Here is an 18,511-nt window from a genome sequence, read left to right as displayed (position 1 = left end):
AACAGTCTTCTATGTATCTTGGGCATTTGAAAAGACCATAATACAGGACTGATAAGAAGCTTCTAGTAGGCATTTTAAAATTTATCAGTGCATGAAGGCCTATAAGAATGATTCCTATCTCTCAAATTTGCTATTTACACCACACTTTTTATTGTCAAGCTATAGATTAATTAGCTACTTTAAATTTGTTATTTGTTGAGCAATTCTTTTAGAATTAACAAAGAACATCAAAATCTTTTATAATCTGCTGGTATGTGTTTAAACGACCACAGGAAAAAATTTCTTTCCCTTAAAATAGTTAATCATTGTCAGTTGATTAGCCTATTATTTCATCCTCATAAATATTCGAACATCGCAGAAATTAGTCAGGAATATTTCCGGAAACATTGAAGTAGTGATCGAATTTTTCCGTATACATTTCTAGTGCTACATATGCAACTTGTGCCACTTTAATAATAAGTTAGTAGATTGTATATAACAGTAATGATTATAAGGTATTTAAAAATGGAAATGCCCACAATTTACGGATGAGTGTTGAGTGTTTCTTGTTTCTTGAAAGCTAATACTGAAGGAAACGAAATTGGTTTTTTTGTTTGGTTTTCCTTAATTAACCATTTGCTATGCAACGAAAACTGCCTATTTTTCAAGAGTCGATTTTGAATATAAGATTTACCTGCAACATTATTTATAAAACATCCGTGAAACATTAATATTTGTATAAATGAATTAAGGCATTATATCTTATAACAAAACAAAATTCACTTTGCTAAAATTAGAACAATTTAGCCCAGTTATTTAAGCAATACTTGTCTTGAACCGTCAAAAATATGAAGGGATGCAGACTGGTCAAGTATGGTAATTACGAAAAAACGGACTAAGTTTGTCTTATAAAATTAAAATAAAACGCATTCAATTGTTAAATACCATTGATATACTGGATTAGTTAAAGCTGTCAATAAGTTACTAGCTATAAAATTGCTTTTTAAAAATATAAACTAGCAAGATTGTTGTGAATATATTATAAGTTTGATTTTAGTGAAATAACCTGCATATGATTTCATCTTTTTTCTGAAAGATTGAGGAATGAATTAAAAGAGCTACTTCGTTTTTTTACACGATGTTTGATAAAAGATGGAATGATTTCCTTATCAACAATTGTGCACACTTTCTTGCATATTATCAGATATCATCTTACAGTTATTCGCAAACAATAACAGTTATTGGGGCTGCGATCGTAATAGAACAACGACATTACTTATGTTGTTTGTTAATATAATCAGACTAACTACTGGTTCCATCATGTACCGCAAACTTTTTAGAATTTCGTTATCAGTGACTGCACAAGCATATAACTATGCTATTTAATTTAATGCTCGTTGAAACTTTCAGATTCAACATTCTACAGTAAAATTGAAAATTTCATTTTATCCGGATCTACTATTATCAGAACATTGGTTAAAATTATATAAGATAATAAGTCTACAAATTTCCGATGTGGAAATTAGTGCCACGACAACCTCTTTTTATTAATATTTATTGAAATACATTCTGATTTTTTATAGCACATTTTCCTTTCTAATTAATCCTATTTTCTTAAATTATTGTACCAAATGGAAATATATAGCAAGTTATTTTATCATGCTAATTTCCATTGTTAAATTTAAGATGCAATAGTGAGATTAAAGGGAGAAAGTTAATACATTACAACTTAAGTATTGATATATCATATAAATACTCCAATTTGTTTGAGAATAATTATAAATAACTGCAATGGATGTTTCACTAGCAGACTGATACTACAAATGGTATGATAGCATATTGGTGGAAGTTCAGCAAAATTTCACTTTCTGAAGTTCGAAATTCTTACCCAAGATTCTCAAATTAGTGAAGCCTAAATTACACAGTTATAATTGCTTAAATAGTTTGCATAAAAATATAAGCAAATGACAAGGTGAAGTGAGAAAAACCAAAAATGTACCTCTTCTTCTATTCTACAAGCTTTGTTTGTTCCAGTTGATGTTATCCTAAAATGAACGCTTGGCTATTTCAACAATATTTATTGGGAAGATGACGTCATTTGCTCAAATATCGATGTGGTAAGTTTGATAATAAAATCATTCATTTCTTTAATTCATTAAGTGACAGACTAGTTTGTATAAGTTGAAAAAAGAAGCAGCTAAATACATAATCCAATTACCGTACTGTAGAAAAGTACACAAATGCATAGCAGCAGTTTGTAGATAATCGTCACAGTTTTTGTATTTGTTTAATTGTTTCTATTTTTCAATCTGTTTTCGATTTAAAAGGTCAATGAAAAATAGCACCACCTGTGGACTTCGATATGGGAAGTGAATGAGCAATAATATGTTTTCGAAAATAGCTAAAATTGTAAAGTTTTTTTTTTCCATTCACATAAAAGTTAAATTGCTCAAACAACAATTTAACAAAAATTTCATCAGATTTTTTTAAAAGTTTTTGTTTCTACCTTTCTTTGAAAACAGTAATAGTTCCACTTATCATAAGAATACTTTTAAACAAATTGATTTTATAATTTGCTCATTCAATCATGAAATACGGAACTATGATCAAAATTACAGCAAGCTGGAGAGAAATTGAAGGAAGAAATGGGAGGGAAGGAGTGGTGAATTGTTTTCAGAAGTTCTGTTTGTTAGAAATACATTGAGAATTATGGAATATCACTGATTGTAACCTTTATCAGATCATAAATTATCAGCGTATGAACAAATAAACGTAATCATATTTGCTTAACTCTTGAAAATAGATGTTTGCACAAGCCTAATTTGAAAACAGTGGTTGCTATAGCTCGTGGTAAAATGTCAATTCTGGTGGTGAAAATTGTGATGCTTGCAACGATGGGCGCTTTTGCATTGCTGTTCGGTCTGTTACCAACAAAAGTTTGTCATTTATTAAATTTGCAAAATATTAAAGAAATGAACTTTGATAATTTAAGATTTATTAGTGAATCTATAAGTTTTGAAAATATATTGAATATAATAGAGAGTTATTTCAAATTTGTTGAAGTTTAAAAATTGTTTTATATATATTTTAGATATACAAATATGTTGAGACACAGCGGGCAACTAAACTTTCTGAAGAGAAGTTAGCAACTCGTTTTCTTTCAATATTGTCGTGCCTTTCTGGTGGTGTATTCTTAGGTGTTTGCTTATTAGACCTATTACCTACAGCCAGGTAAATACTGACACCTTTTTGTTAACAGATATGAATTTTACTTTTATTTTCCATCTCATTTCCCCAATTTTTTGACGATGAATTTCTATTTGTTTGAATCTATCTTATCATTACTTTTAAAAAGATTTATAATTATACAAATATGATAAAAAATTTTAGATACAAACATATCCATATGGAATTTAAAAGAATTATACTGTCCTATCAATAAGAGAATTAAAATATATGATGAAAAAGCCTTTTTCGAAGACAAAGTGAGCTATATTGGACAAGAAGCTATGTTCAGTCAGCTGGGCCATTTAACAGATAACAATGAAATGTTGCAAAATACAGCGCTATTTTCAGCGAGGCATTTAATAAAATAAAGCAAGAAAACGGATGGGAAACGGAATATCCATTTACGGAAGTTTTAATTGGCTGTGGTTTCTTTATTGTTTATTTGATGGAAGTATTGGCGGTTCATATCTGTGGTCAAGATCATATGGATTACGAGGCGAATCGAAACGAATGCAAGAATTGCAAAATTGAGAAAGATGTGATCGAGTAAAGTTTGAATGATATCTTTGAAATATTTTTTTTTTTTTTTTTTGTTTGTTCTACTTTATATTAGTTAAGTTTAAAAATGTTGTTCATTGACACCTTAGAAACCTCAGAAATTATTTCAAAAAGAAAAAAAAAGGTAAATAGTTGAATTAATTTTTCCTGTTTAAACCACTTGTTTAAAGATATTTCGAGCCTTTGACATAAGAGATTCGTAAACTTTCCAATCAAAAATTTAAATTCTAACTAAACTACTGCATTTAAATAATGTAAACCTTTTTTATATTTGTTTGCATACATGTTTTTTTTTCTTTTTTTTTGCAGATTTATTTGCAGGGAAAGTTTTAGCAATGGTGAGCAAGAAGTGAATGAAAATGAAGAGAACAAAAAACAAAAAGATGCTTCAATAGTGGAATCAAAAGTTTCTGGAAAAGATAAGTTTGTAAAATCAGTAACTTTAGTGACTGCTTTTGCCGTTCATTCTTGCCTTGAAGGATTCGCCTTCGGCGTTCAGGTGATTCTTCAATTCTTAAAGGAACTATTTTTTATTGATTGTAAATATATATATATATACTTTGGATTTTTTTAATTTGAAAAATTCGAATTTAAATATCATTTTCACGACTCGACTCTTCCTACCTGATTGAAGAAAATTTTCTACAAAATTTATAATACGTCTAGTTGCAGTACACAATGTTCAGTGTAACAACACTTTTCCTTGGAATAATAGTGCATAAATCAGTGGTTGCATTTAGCATCGGAATGAATCTAATTAAGACTCATCCCAACAAAATATATTTTGTCATATCGTTGATAATATTTGTTGCATTAACGTCGCCCATTGGTGGTTTTATTGGAATCGCCTTGGAGGTTACTTTGTAATTAAGTAAAGTATTTTGAAGTTGGTCCTAAAAGTTGTGCATAAAATTAAAGAAAATCAAGAAACTTTACTTGAAATTAAAGAAAATCAAGAAATTTTACTTGAAATTAACTGCATCGTGTTTAAGGAAGCTTTGAACAGCTTCAATTAAAGTAGTAAAAGTGGAAAATCCCATATCTTCCTTCATGAATACTTCATAGCTAAACATTTGGAAAACTCGGAGTACACCTTCATTTGTAGGGTTCGGAGCTCGGTGAACAATCACAAAATATTGTAACAGCAATTGCATCATCGCTTGCCAATGGTACATTCATTTACATCACTTTTTTTGAGGTTTGTTTGGATCTATCTTATTTTTAATTACTTTCTTCAACACTGAAATCCTAGAACAACTACAGTAAGAAAGGAAAATATTCCTATAACCAGTACTATCTCAATATTTCCTCTTTTCTTTCATCTTCTAACTATTGCTTTAGAAAAATTGTTCAGTGACGAATATTTTTGTTTTCGTGTTCTCTCCTTTCCTTTCTCTTCACGTACTGAAATTTAAATGTTAAGAAATTTTAGCTATAAGTAGCCGTGCAACTAAAGAGCTTGCTTTTTAGATATTATATGCTGAACATGGACATGGAGAGAGGAAAATGGAGCAATGGTTGAGTGTAGCTGTGGGTTTTGGTCTAATAGCTATTTTGATGTTATTTGCACATTGATTCCTTAACACCATTTTAGAATCAGTATTTGGTAAATTACTAAGTCTATTTGGTTTTCTGACTCATTTCTTGAATTACTATACAGTAAATATCGACTGCAGAACTTATCATTTGTATCAGACAAACAATCAATGTTCATAAAATTTACCACTGTTCAAATTCATTGAAAAAAAATTTTTTAGAATCAATGAAATTACTATGGAAACTTTAAAGTGATAACAATACGCTAAAAAGAACAGCAGTGATCGTACCAGAAACCAAAAAATTTTATCATTCACCTTTGCAATTTTAATTATTCCACTTTCCAATTTATTAAATTACACAATTAAACCACGGGATTGAACAGGGTTGTTAATTAAGACTTATCATTTTGATTATCGATTTATTTCTCACAGTTCTCTTTTATAAATCATTAAAGTAAATTAATAAATCATTAAAAAATTTAATTTCAACCACACGACTTCAATAAGAAATCAGTTGAATTCATATCTTTTTAAAGGGACCAAAGCCACTGAGAATTGTTTGTGGGATGAATAGTCTGATAATGAACAATTTCTGCAACAAAAAAATAATTAACATATGCAGTCAGCAAGAACTCAAATAAATCACAATCAATTATCAATTCGCAGAAGAGTTACAGGTGCCACCGGGTTGCAGAGCAGTGAGAGACAGGGGCTGTAATTAGTGGTTAGACAGTGGTATTGGTACTAAGTGGGATGCTAGGTAGAGTCGGTGGTCTCTGTGTGACCTCGTGGATACTGTATCTCTATCTCATCATTTCTCAATGGCTCATCGTTCGAATTTCTGCGTTTTGTTGAATTATTCACACTTCAGGACAAAGTGAAATGATGCCGGTAGATGGCGGTCGACAAGCTATAAACCGTACACCGAAACGCTTATCCGGTTATATCAACAGGGTGCCACATTTTGTTTTATTTTTTACTGAGAGAAGTAATTATGAAGATTGTTCCTGGAAAACCCAAGTTCATTTCCATCTTCTATACAGTTCTATCAGTGTTTTAGTATAAGAGTCATTCTTTTTCAAAATACTTCCAGTTACAAGAGATCAGTTGGAAATCGTGCTGGTATCAATGTAACCAAATTCCGTAGGTGCATATAAAGGGAACTTGACATTTCATTCATTAATTTTCGGTCTTGTCAAAGTTGCAAAACTTTTGTGAGAAAGAAAGTAAACTACTGTAATACATATATGAATAAAACGGATAAATAGATGTTCGAGTGAGGGAGTGAATTACAGATCGAACAGCGCACAATTGGTGGTCCATGTAAACGTCGTTACTGGTTTGTGTTATCAGATGATTCACCCTATTTGTACTGGTACAAAAATAAGGGCGATATTAGTTGTACAGGACGAGTGCCACTGTCCGGAGCTGCTTTTACTTTTGATCCTCGTGAAACTGGCCGATTTGAAATACAGTTTGTTTTGTTTTTTCTCTCCTCATTTGCACATGGTTTTTCTCTAATAATTGAAATATACTGAATTCTGAAGTACATTTGCTGATTGCAGCTATTGGATGAACGATCAATTAAAGTCCAAGTCTAGGTTATTAAAGCATTCAATTTTTGCTGAGCAAAACGATTCATATCTCGCTTCTAGGCAACATTTCCAATTGCTGAATTAATTCGTTATTTAGTGTGAATAATGAGATACATCTTCTCGAAGCAGCGGACAATAAGTCACGTGTTCAGTGGTTACAGCAGCTTCAGAGCAATCGTCGCCAACATTATGAGAAAGAAAATATTGACGACATATTGAAAATTGTGAGACTTTCTTACCACTTGTGTTCTTTGTTTCTTAATTTTAAATCATTCTCCACTGGCATAGTTTTTTCATGTTTCCTTATTATTTCGGGTCAAAACATAACGAATATTAAGCAGTGATACCAAATATTTTTAGGAGATCGTGTCTCTCTCGTCTCACTCACTTTCTGGAAATGATCACTGTATGAAGAGTTCTTCGAATACTGAAATTAAAAATTTAGAACAGGGTGAGGATATGGTAGTAATAGAAGGACCTCCAGATGAAAAATCACTTGAAGATGAAATTAATGATGCTGTGAGTGAACTTAATCTTTTCACAACAGTTTCGCTGTGATCACAAGGATACTACTTTTAATGATTTGCATTTTCAAAAGTTCTGACAAAACTCATAAAGGTACATTTGTTTGAAATTGGGATTATATGTCGGTAATTTTAAAAAATATTTGTGAAATTTCAGACCCAATCTACATTTTATCTTAATTCCGATGGAGAACTGAATGCAAAAAGTTTAGAGATGCCAATTTCAATCCCTCCCAATACAGACGTCTTGAGAAGCGCAGAGGAATTAATTGAAAAAATAGCAGAAGGAACTCAAGCAAAAGCGAAAATACTTGAACAACCAGCGAAAAAGGTGATAGGCAAAGCAAAAGCTTCGCTGCGGTTAGTACATTATCATTCTTAAATTGATGTTTTTTATGTCTGTACATATATCAAAAATATTTGGAACTGATTTCTACTTCTGCAACAGTGAACAGTAATAATATTTTGAATTTAACTGCTGTTGAGCAAGTAAACAAGGCATTTGTTTTATTTAGCTAAGAATTAAGTTTAACACATACATTGTTACTCTCAAAGTTTGGTATTTCTTTTTAGAAAGGAAGGTAAGCTTGAAACTACAAATTCAAAATGAATAGGATGGAACGTTTGCTAGTATATTTTCAATGTATTTGATAATATACGTATTTAATGTGTTTTTTTTTTAGGCTTTCTACATCACTACGACCGCCTTGTGAGCACTGCAAAATTGTAAGTTTATTTAAGAAATGTGATTTCATATATTATTTAGCTTCAGTTTACACTAAAAGCACAGGGTTTTCTTTTTTTTTTTTCTTTTTTTCTTTTTTTTGATGCAGCAATAACATGTTGAACATCACTAAACCATAACGAAAAAAAAAAGATTTTCTTAAATAAACAAAAAATAACAGATTACAGCAGATTTTCTAGAATAAACAGAAAAAAAATAGAAAAATATTTATTGCGCATTGCAGTTACTTGGTATTGTGAGTGAACTTAAAGATCGTTGTTATGAGCTTACGGACGAAGTAGGAGCTAATCAAGATTTGGTTACAATTCTACGGCAGAGTTTGGTCAAGTCAAATCGTCAAATAGAATTACTGTATGTGTTTGCTGCTATGTCTTTATCTTTCTTTGCCGTCAAAATATTTGTTTTATACCTTTATTTATTTAGTGCAGGAAGAGTCATTTCAGAAAACGGATGGAAGAACAGAAAAACCCTCAGGAAAGAATTAGTATGATTCTGGAGAAAGAAAGTGAACTTACAGCGTTGCAGCTTAATGCAGCATCTTACAGTCGTGAAATTCGGATTTTAAAGGAGCAAAATAAGTAAACTGTATTATTTTCGTTTATAATACATTTCAGTAATATACGACATGTTAATGTGTTATATTTCCTATTTGCAGACAGTTTGAACAAAAAATTGAAGAATTAACTACTGAAATTAGTGCGTTTCGTGAATCGGTGCGTTCAAAAGAAGAGCTTATAATGAAAATTTATAGTGAGCAGGAAGGAAATGATGTTTTGGGTCGCTCAAATATGTTGCTTGATGATGGTACATTTTTTTTTCTAAAAATTTTTCCTTTATTTTTTTGAACAAATGAATCGTTACGTACCTTATGAAGAAAATGCGTGATGTTCTGCTGTTATGCTTTTTTTATAGTTATAATATTTATGAAATAACACATGATGCTTCTAATATCATGCAAAGTTGTTTAAAATTGTGTGTTTAAAAATTCGAAACATGGCTAACTTTTACGTTAGCTTTGATTAAACAAAATAAGGATTGATTATTTTTTGAGATTGCCCTTCATATTGCTTTGTTTACTGGACGTTGTGTTTACTCATGCATTCACTTTATCGAATATGAATGATGTTTAAATCTGGGCCATCTAAGACCATTAAATAATTGTTTAGTTGAAGTGCCTGAAGGAATATTAGTCGATTTTGGTAGTAACTCATTTGATGAAAATGCGCAACGTGTATTTGACGAGGCAGCTGTTAATGATGTGACGGAAATGCGTGATCTTGTTATGGGATATCGAAATCAGAACATGTTTTTGAATCAGGAAGTTCTCGGTACGACTTTTTCTGAAGTAATTCCTTCGCTTTTTGGAAATTTTTTTTTTTTTTTTTTTTTTTTTAGAGCTTCAAAAAATTGTACACAATTTGGAAGATAGGGAGCGACGAATTACTCGGCAAAACTTTGACATTGAAGCTTGCTATTATCAACTTAAAAGTCGGTACATCATGGTGCTAAATCATTTTAGAGCATCGAAAACTGACAGTAGAGGTTTGATAATTTATATTTCTTGATTTTATCGATGGCTTATTTATCTTTTTATGAATTCTTAAATCGTTTTTCAAGTAGTGTTCAGACTTCGTTCGTTTCTTCTTTTTTGAAAACCCCTTTGCTGATTATCCTGAGCAGTGACTGCTGTAAAAGACTTTTCATATCCTAGAATGCAATATTTTTATATCAAATTCTAAAATTAAGCATTGTTTGACTTAACACTGTTTGACTCAATGAAACTTAGTCTTAAAGGAAATTTTCAGTTTTGCAACCAGGAGTAATTGAGGCTCTGATTGATGAAACAAACTGGACTACAAACAAAAGAATGTTAAACAACGACAAAATAGAAAGTAAGAATGAAGATTCATCTATTTTATAGGACACTATGGAAAAGATATCTATGAACTGTGTTGCATTCCAAAATTTTCTGTCTAGAACTTAGAATCAGAAATGTATTTTTTCTTTTTATTTTTAAAGATTTTCATTTAGTAAATGAATTTTAATGAAGCTTATAGCTTATCAAATAAATATTTGCAGCGAGACTTACTGATTCTCTCGGATTTTATCTGAATGACGATAGAAAGCGCCATCAGTTACAACCTACTGACATGTTTGAAGTTGCTGCTGAATTAAAAAGTATAAGTGACGAGATCATTGTTCAACAGGAAATGGTACGTTATGTAAATTCTTTTCGAAATATTACTATACATTTGGATGTCTTATAGTTCAAACTTTTCTGAACAGACTCATTTATTAAAATCTACTATCATTATTGTTTTCGGATATGTTCAGGAGCAGAATCCACAGTACATAGATTGGCTACAAAAATGGGATAGTTTTCTGGTGAATTCTGCAGTACGTCCTCTGAAACCCACAATCGAACTAAAGAATTTGGTGAGAACCGGTATACCAAAAACATATCGACCGAGAGTTTGGAAAAGGTTGCCTTTTATTTTCGCAGTTTTTGTTAATAATTTCTGCAGGGTCAAGGTTTTCAATATATACGTAAGGCTGCTGATTTTAACCAGCTATAATTTTTTCATAACAAGAGAGAAAGGTAATTATTCAATTGAACTTTGTAAAGATCACGTTGCATTAATTGTATTTGTCTCCTCTCCTTAGGTTTCTATTTTACTGTGATTTCGTGTTACAAACCATAACTTTGTTTTTAATTCATTCACCCAAGGATTTCCATTTTCGTAGCCTTCCATTTTTTTTTCTGCAGATTTTATCAAATGTTGTGTATTTAATGCTGTTCCTTTTTAACGAACCTCTTTACAGTCTTGTTAATTACGTAGTGAGTGATGAAAAAGCCGATCTCGGCAACGGCTATTATGAAACACTTCTTCGAAAGGTGAATGCTGCTACCATAAATACTCTTGAAAATGATAGTGCTTTGAAGCAGGTTTGCATTTTATAAATCTAGCTTTACTAAAAATTTTTCTACTACAATAAAAAATTTTTTCTGCTACGATATTAAATTGCCATTGTAGATAGATTTGGATTTGGCTCGAACTTTACCCACAAACAGATTTTTCGATGAGCCAACATCAGAAAAAATTGTTGTTTTGCGTCGCGTACTTTGTGCATATCGTTTTCATAATAAGTCTGTTGGGTACTGCCAGGTTACTTTAGTTCTATTATCGCGCTTTTAGTATTCATCTTCATTCCATTTTTTCTGATCTCAGCTTATCCATGCACTTATAACTTTTGTTTTTATCCCAAATAATATTGTATCACAAATATTTAGAAAAGATCATGGAGTTTTTTCTACAGTTGAAATTTCGAAAGTTTTATCGAGGAAAGTTGTGAAAACATTTCGTAGCTTAACTCTTCTTTTATTTTTGCTTACTATGTGTAATTGTGAATGTATGAATTTGAATGGATAGTTTTGAATTATCACTATTTCAAATTTCAGGGACTAAATCGTCTGGTTGCTATTGCTTTATTATTTCTTGAAGAATCGGATGCTTTTTGGTTTTTGGTAGCTTGCGTTGAGCATCTCCAGCCCTCTGCATATTATACTTCTACTTTACATTGTGCTGTTGCTGATCAAAAGATACTGTTTGACATATATTTTAAAAAATTTCCATTTTTGATAGGGCTAAAAATTTAAGCAAGTTTGTGCTTACTAAGCAAGTACTTATTATTGAAGGATGAAGAGTCTTTGAATTAGGGAGTAGTGTGATTGTAAGCACTTCAGCTGCTATGCTCTTTTTACAGTTATATTTATGATAATTAAGTAATTTATAGGTGAGGTCATTGATACAAATATGTGGGTTGTATTTCATGTCTAACGTTGAATTTTTAGGTCTTACGTGATCTAGTTACTGAAAAACTTCCAAAATTATCATCTCATTTGCGCAAATTTGAGGTGGACCTCTCAGCTTTTACTCTGAGTTGGTTTCTTACATGTTTTGTTGACGTCTTCCCGCATACTATTTATTTGAATTTGTTCGACGTTTTCCTCTATGAAGGGAATAAGGTAACTTTATACATTCTCATCCTAGAGAAATATTTGAGTCTTTTATATGTGTTTTTCAAAATGTTTAGCAAGTTGGGAAATCTACAATTTTTATCCATATACTAAGATTTTGATAATAGGTTATCCTTTCCGATGCTTTTTCTTGGATCACTTGTGAAGCAAATACAAAGCTTTTATTTAAACATCTGCTTAAATTTCTACAGGTTCTTTTTCGATTTGCTCTTGGAGTGTTGAAACTTGCTGAAACTTCAGTGTTGGAATGTAAATCCGTTGGAGCTGTGCATGCTTCATTAAGTAGAGTAGCTCAGCATGTTCCCAACTTCAAGACATTAGCGCAGGTTGGAAGTTTTCTTATTATATCCGTGTACACTGGACCATCCAAATAGAAAATTGATGGCTCCATTGGGAACTGAATTTATAGTATTGATCTCATTATATTTTTTTTTTTTCGAGAGGAAGAGAGCAGGTTGAAAATCAGTCTAATGAATCTTTTTGTTTTAAACATATATATATAAGAATCAAATAGTCCATCTTGTTCCTGCTGGCATAAATTTATTATAGGAAGCGGAGTAAGATATTACACAACATCACGTGATGTAATTTTTTTGATTTTAGATTGCTTTTAACGATTTAAATCCTTTTCCACAAAAAGGTATAGAAATGAAAAGGCAATTTTATCTTAGCCAGTTAACAGTAAGTCAATGTTTTTTTGAAACTTTGATATTTTTAGAAACAAGCAGATTAAGAAAAAAATTTTTTTTTGCTTCGAAACATGAGATATAGTTTATTAAAATCTGAAACGAAATTTACTGTTGAAGCTCAAATCTGTGCCATTGTTCACAAGGCTATACTTCATGATATTCATAAGGTATTGGATAAATTTGGAATGGTAGGTATCGAGTAGTGAAAGAATTTCAGGCGACGCAGTAAATGGTGCAACTGGTGATATATGAAAAGGTAATGTGGAAACTTCTTTGTCGTGCAATGATTAACAGTCATTTTTGCAGTCAATATGTTCTATGTGTAGTTCTTACTTTGCGTTATTTTTGTATATTTGTTTCGAAACTTTTTTTAGTTTTTAAGCTGTGATAAGTTTTCTCTATAAATATTGTGTTCTCGTGTTTCCCATCAATGATTGTGGACTACACTTACATATCATTTTATTCGTGGTCCATTTTCGGCACTTATTTTTACATTATTTCATCTCCAAACGTTTGGTGATTTGTAGATTATGTTTACCTATTACATACGAAATTTTTCAAATTCTTCAAATGATTTCTCATTATTTTTCTGAATAGACCAGTTCCAACAGGCACTGTTGAAGTTACTGTTGCTATCGAAAATCACAAGCCATTTTAATCTTTCGAGTGCTGTTTAGAGTTGAATTTTTCCCACTAAATGTGTGTACCTTTATGCCTTAGTTGTGCCTTTTGCTATTCATTTTAGGAAAATCATTGTTTATGAATTTTGACCCGTGTTCGTGCTCTTCATTTTGTCTCAAAAACATTCTTTTTGTTTGACATTTGTGCCGTTGTTTATATTCTAAGCTATGTATTTAATAGAGATGCTAAATAAATAATGAGCTGAACGTTTTTTTTTTTTTTTTTTTTTTTTTTTTCATGGAAATGTGGAATGTAGGGTTCTTATAGTATAGATAAAAAAATTAAGTTTCCCTCAAAGATTTCCTGATGTGTTCTGCAGTTTTCACAGTTTATCAATGCCATGTTAAACGCAAAGGGTTTTGCCACATCAAGGATCTTAATTTCATCTCGTTAAAAAAATGTTAAATATGGAAGTTATTATTATTTTAAACTATATTAAAATCTGGAAGTCGAGAAAGAGTTCATAAAGCTCCAAGAGGTGAGTCATGTATGTCCGAACTACATGGAATGCATTTTTTTCTTAACGTTCAGATTTGATAAATGTGATTCCAGAACACTCGGTAAATGTCAGGTACTAGCGGCTTTGAGGAGGGAATAACTTTAATCAGCATAAGTGATGGTACGTACGATTGACTATAAGTATTTAAGGGCGTGGACTGAGCTAGCAAACTGGCTTGATAACATTAATGACTGAAATGAATAGATTACGAACACTTAAGTATTCATGACAAAGATGTGTTGAGGCTAAAATCAATTAAGCTAATTGATGCAACCTCATTTCTGCACCTGTACTAGTGAAAATCTCTTCAAATATCTTTTTATCTGTCATTACTATCCAAAAAATGCTATACGTCGGTCTCGGTTTCGAATGAAATTTTCAGATATGAGTTACTATCTACTTTCTAAAACAATTTTCCTTGTCGATTTTCGCAATTATGCCGAATGTTTTCTATATATCTAGCCTAGTGACTCATAGAGCTATTCTTTTCAGAGATGCCATCGATACCCATCGTAAATTGGAGACAGTTGAAGAGACGAGCAATTAAATTAACGAAGTAACGAAGCGCGTCTAACTCAATTGGAAAGTGAATCTCGAAGTAAATTTTATTTGAAGTATGTGCGTGTATACATGCCAATGACAGCCATACAGATAACTGAATCAACTGAGGCAAGAATGAAGTGATGAACCATAGAGGACGACAATAAAAAAAGGAAAGGAGGAGTTAAACTTGTAGCTATTGACACTAACCTTTTGCAAATTTAACCTGGGACATTTTTGGAATGTATTCTGAGATTGCACAAGTGAGAAGACTATATCCGACTACCAAGATCTGTGACAACGATTAGAGATCGTCATTTGGCAAGTTTCCTAATGTTGTTTACAGCCTTCTGATTAGTGAGAATGAGAAACACTGGTCATCTTCTACAAGGTTGCATAGAAGTAGCAATTTTGAAATCTGATAAATCTTCCTATCCTACCGATACAATACAGCAAGATAGATAGCCGAAAATATTACTAGGCCAATTCTAAAGGGATAGATTAGTTCACTGGCAATATGTTCCGAATTCTTGCATTCCTTTACATTCAGTGATACATCATATAGTTTTAGATACTAAACATGATGTTTCCCGCTTACGCATTTAGTGGTGCAGCACCATCCACAGCTTGGCCAACATTACTGCCACCGCTTCAGCCTATACCGTCATACGGCTTTACTCGAAATGATACGGGTGAGGGAACTAATTTAATTTTAGATTTTGAATAAACAAATCAGGAATCGAAATGTTATACAGTCTTTTTAATTTAACTGATTATAGATGATATTTGACTAAATAATAATTCAAATAATTTTTAATTCCAATGGCAAATGTACACAAATTAATTAGAAGGTATTAAAGATGAGAGTTAGAACTGCATTAATTGTATGTTTAATGAGAATTAATCTAATTTACTACACACATACTGTCATCCTAGATGCTGGAAGAACATCCTAATAGCGGATGAAGCATATTTTAGATAAACGCCATAATAAGAAAAATTAGGCTGGCATTGAATAAGTTATTTGTGATTTTTTTAGGAGTGCTACTTGAAATTCCTCGCATTTTTTTCAGCCCAAAATCTTTAGAGATTTGCGACGAATTTATTGAAATTTCTTTTTAAAATTGTTTCTTATTGATGTTCAAAGTTTTATGTTCTATGAGTTGCTCCTTTCGAAGCTATCTTCTATTTAAAACTATTTAGGTTTTGATTGTATAAATGCTCGAAAAGTTTACGAACAGCATTGTTGCACATATTTAACACCACATTCTGGTGGTGCTGCTGATGATAGAAGTAAACGAAAACAGCGTCGTAATCGAACAACATTCAATCAACAACAAGTTAGACTTAAATCAATTTTGAAATGTTTGGCGATTAAATTGAATAATACCAATGTTCCCTTTTAACTTTAGTTTTATGCAAAATTATGAAATAATTAACTTCCAAGGATTGCAAAAAAAAGTATTGGTGGCAGTTTGTTTCGCTTGAAATAATCCCTGAAGCAAGTATTCAAGGTTATAGGTTTTATTGATTATAAAAAAATGAATTCGTTGAAAGTTAACAGGCCAATAACCCTTCACAAACAGTTCAAAAACAGATCGTACATTTCAGTAGAAATGTCATTTTAATTTTAAACAAGTTGTCTTTCTCTTTATTTTACAGAAGTTTAAATTAGACTCAATTATAGTATCAATGACCACTATTAGACCATTATTAATAGCTTACAAACTCAAAACAGTAAGAAAAGACTGCTCTTAAGAAGTTGAGAAACAAAGAACAAATTTATTGATATTTTCTTCTTAGAAATCTTAAACATATATATTGAACTTTGGATTTGCTGGAGATCACTGATTTCATGTTCAATTAACTGAAAGAACAAATCGAAAGCTTCAGCCTAATAATGGAAGAACACTCTTCTAGTTTTGATCCCTTCATCGTATTAAATGATATGGGCAAGAACACTGAGATCTTTATTCAAGATTTTGTTTCGGCCGATAACGACAAGATGACAGAAAAGTCGAGAAAGAAGGAATTATATTAAGTTGATGCAATTTTGTCTTCATGGAGGCGAACGAAATGCGACAAATAAACTAATTTTCTCATGACCGGATCTAGCAATTTAATTTGGCTCATCCTGAAAAAAATTTAATTATTTCGAAAATCCTTTAAACAAATTTGCGATCCTTCATTGAAAGAACTTTCCTTAGCTCTTCCACCACTTACATGTGAAGGCCTTCAAAAATCCTATGTGATACTGAAATGAATCAATAAACATAAATTCTACGGTATCTAAAATGAATCGTTTTTCTTTTTTTTTTTTTTTTTGATTTACAGTTTACTATGATATACCAAAAATTGAAAGTGAGGAAATGAAAATGTGTAAAACAGTACTACGGTCTTTAGGAAGAATAGTTGAATTAAAGTGCAAGTCTCTATAAGTTATCAAATGATAGCACCAAAGTAAACACATATGTATAGCTGATCATAGTGAATTATTTTAAGCATTAATATTTAAAGGCATAATTTTGAAAAGAAAAATTAACAGTGTAGCAGTATTACAAAAAAAAAAGTACGTGATTACATAACATGTTATGTAATCTTTGTATGAACATTATGTTTTATGCATTATGAGTCCCATATATTCAACAAGTTTAAACACTAAGAAGAAAGAAGTAGAAATTTTTCTTTAAGATTTAAAAGCATAATCTTGAAAATATGTAATTAATAGTACTGGAAGTTACGGATAGTAATAGGCACTACTGTAACTAATCATGTTAAAAAAATATTCATTTTGGAAAATATAAGATAATAAATGTAGTTGAAGCAAAAGAAGTATGGAATCCATCCAAATCACTTCAGTATCCAATCCCAGTGAAACCTCTTTCCATAAAGCTACTTTACCTATTAAAAAATTCGGTAATTATACGACATCTTTCCAAAATATTCGTCCCGTGTTTGACTTTTTTTCCATGCTGTTCCCACTTTTCATGAAATATTTTCTTTTAGTTAAATGAACTGGAAGCAGCTTTTCGCAAATCGCACTATCCTGATGTGTTTGCACGCGAAGAACTTGCTGTGAAGATAAATTTACCAGAAGCTAGAGTACAGGTACGTAGAAGTCAATGTCACCATGTACTATTGATTTTATCGAACTGAAAATCCGAGGATGTTCAGTTACAATCCAATTAATCCTTGCTAAACATGTAAAGAAGAAAATCTTTCAGGTGTGGTTCCAAAACCGCCGAGCAAAATGGCGAAAAACTGAGCGTGATGATCAGAAATTGAATCACTGCGATGGTCAACATGAAACTGTTGTATCTAATGTGCAACTTAGTGAATCATACCTGACCCCAGCACTAGTATCACCTCCCTCTTCACTATCAACAGCTTTAAGCCAGTTTTGCTCCATCAGAACATTAACACGACCATAGATAGCTTTATTCCAATTTTAATCTCAATTCAATTATTCACCACTCCTTAATGTGCATATCACTGTAGATGAATGCAGTGAAAGTTGTCTAATGAACAGTGCTGTCAATTTTCTTCTTTTTAATAGTACATGCAAATAGAAGCGCCGATGATACGGTGTAATAAATCTGTCATTCAGACCTGAACTAAATACACATATTAATGTAATGTATTGTTCAATCAATTTACTGTAGGCGCGCACTTGAAATTGTCTTCGTTAATTTGAAACGCAACTTTATTACATATCTCTTGGAAAATGAAAGGATCGTAATGAAGAGTCAGCAAACAATTCGTACAATTAATGGTTTAACCTAAATCATAAAGCGAAAATATAAAAGATTCTCCTAATTTCAAAAAATCATTGGAAAACATGAATTAGTAGTCAGTTGGTCACAAAGATGTTTTAGTCGAAGCAATTATCTTCACTG

The 18,511-nt window shown here is 31.4% G+C and overlaps 3 protein-coding genes across 3 annotated transcripts; all 3 read left to right on the top strand.

The window, feature by feature from the left end:
* Nucleotides 1-2,834: 2,834 nt before the first annotated feature.
* Nucleotides 2,835-5,340, top strand: Bma-zipt-2.3 (Uncharacterized protein; the record flags this gene model as incomplete). Its single annotated transcript, XM_001900031.1, has 7 exons — nt 2,835-2,915; nt 3,071-3,210; nt 3,556-3,753; nt 4,087-4,264; nt 4,438-4,620; nt 4,871-4,963; nt 5,236-5,340. The coding sequence occupies 7 exons, from the start codon at nt 2,835-2,837 to the stop codon at nt 5,338-5,340; spliced, it is 978 nt and encodes a 325-aa protein (XP_001900066.1).
* Nucleotides 5,341-6,185: 845 nt separating this feature from the next.
* Bma-tbc-2 (Uncharacterized protein) lies at nt 6,186-13,124 on the top strand (the record flags this gene model as incomplete). The annotated part of the gene is made up of 21 exons (XM_043078717.1): nt 6,186-6,257; nt 6,599-6,777; nt 6,996-7,122; nt 7,259-7,417; nt 7,580-7,782; nt 8,106-8,148; nt 8,391-8,518; nt 8,611-8,745; nt 8,823-8,971; nt 9,334-9,495; nt 9,563-9,709; nt 9,973-10,059; nt 10,247-10,380; nt 10,502-10,650; nt 10,991-11,114; nt 11,203-11,334; nt 11,628-11,693; nt 12,021-12,194; nt 12,398-12,532; nt 12,810-12,887; nt 13,113-13,124. 21 exons carry the CDS (start codon nt 6,186-6,188, stop codon nt 13,122-13,124), a joined length of 2,595 nt encoding a protein of 864 aa, XP_042934651.1.
* Nucleotides 13,125-15,195: 2,071 nt separating this feature from the next.
* Nucleotides 15,196-18,046, top strand: Bm8528 (Uncharacterized protein; the record flags this gene model as incomplete). The annotated part of the gene is made up of 4 exons (XM_001900029.1): nt 15,196-15,307; nt 15,819-15,955; nt 17,622-17,723; nt 17,840-18,046. 4 exons carry the CDS (start codon nt 15,196-15,198, stop codon nt 18,044-18,046), a joined length of 558 nt encoding a protein of 185 aa, XP_001900064.1.
* Nucleotides 18,047-18,511: the final 465 nt, after the last annotated feature.

The sequence above is a fragment of the Brugia malayi genome (genome assembly GCF_000002995.4).
Source record: "Brugia malayi strain FR3 genome assembly, contig: Bm_v4_Chr2_contig_001, whole genome shotgun sequence".
Classification (NCBI taxonomy): Eukaryota; Metazoa; Nematoda; class Chromadorea; order Rhabditida; family Onchocercidae; genus Brugia; species Brugia malayi.
Note: the sequence above shows the minus strand (reverse complement) of the source record. Positions and strands in the feature narration are given on the sequence as shown.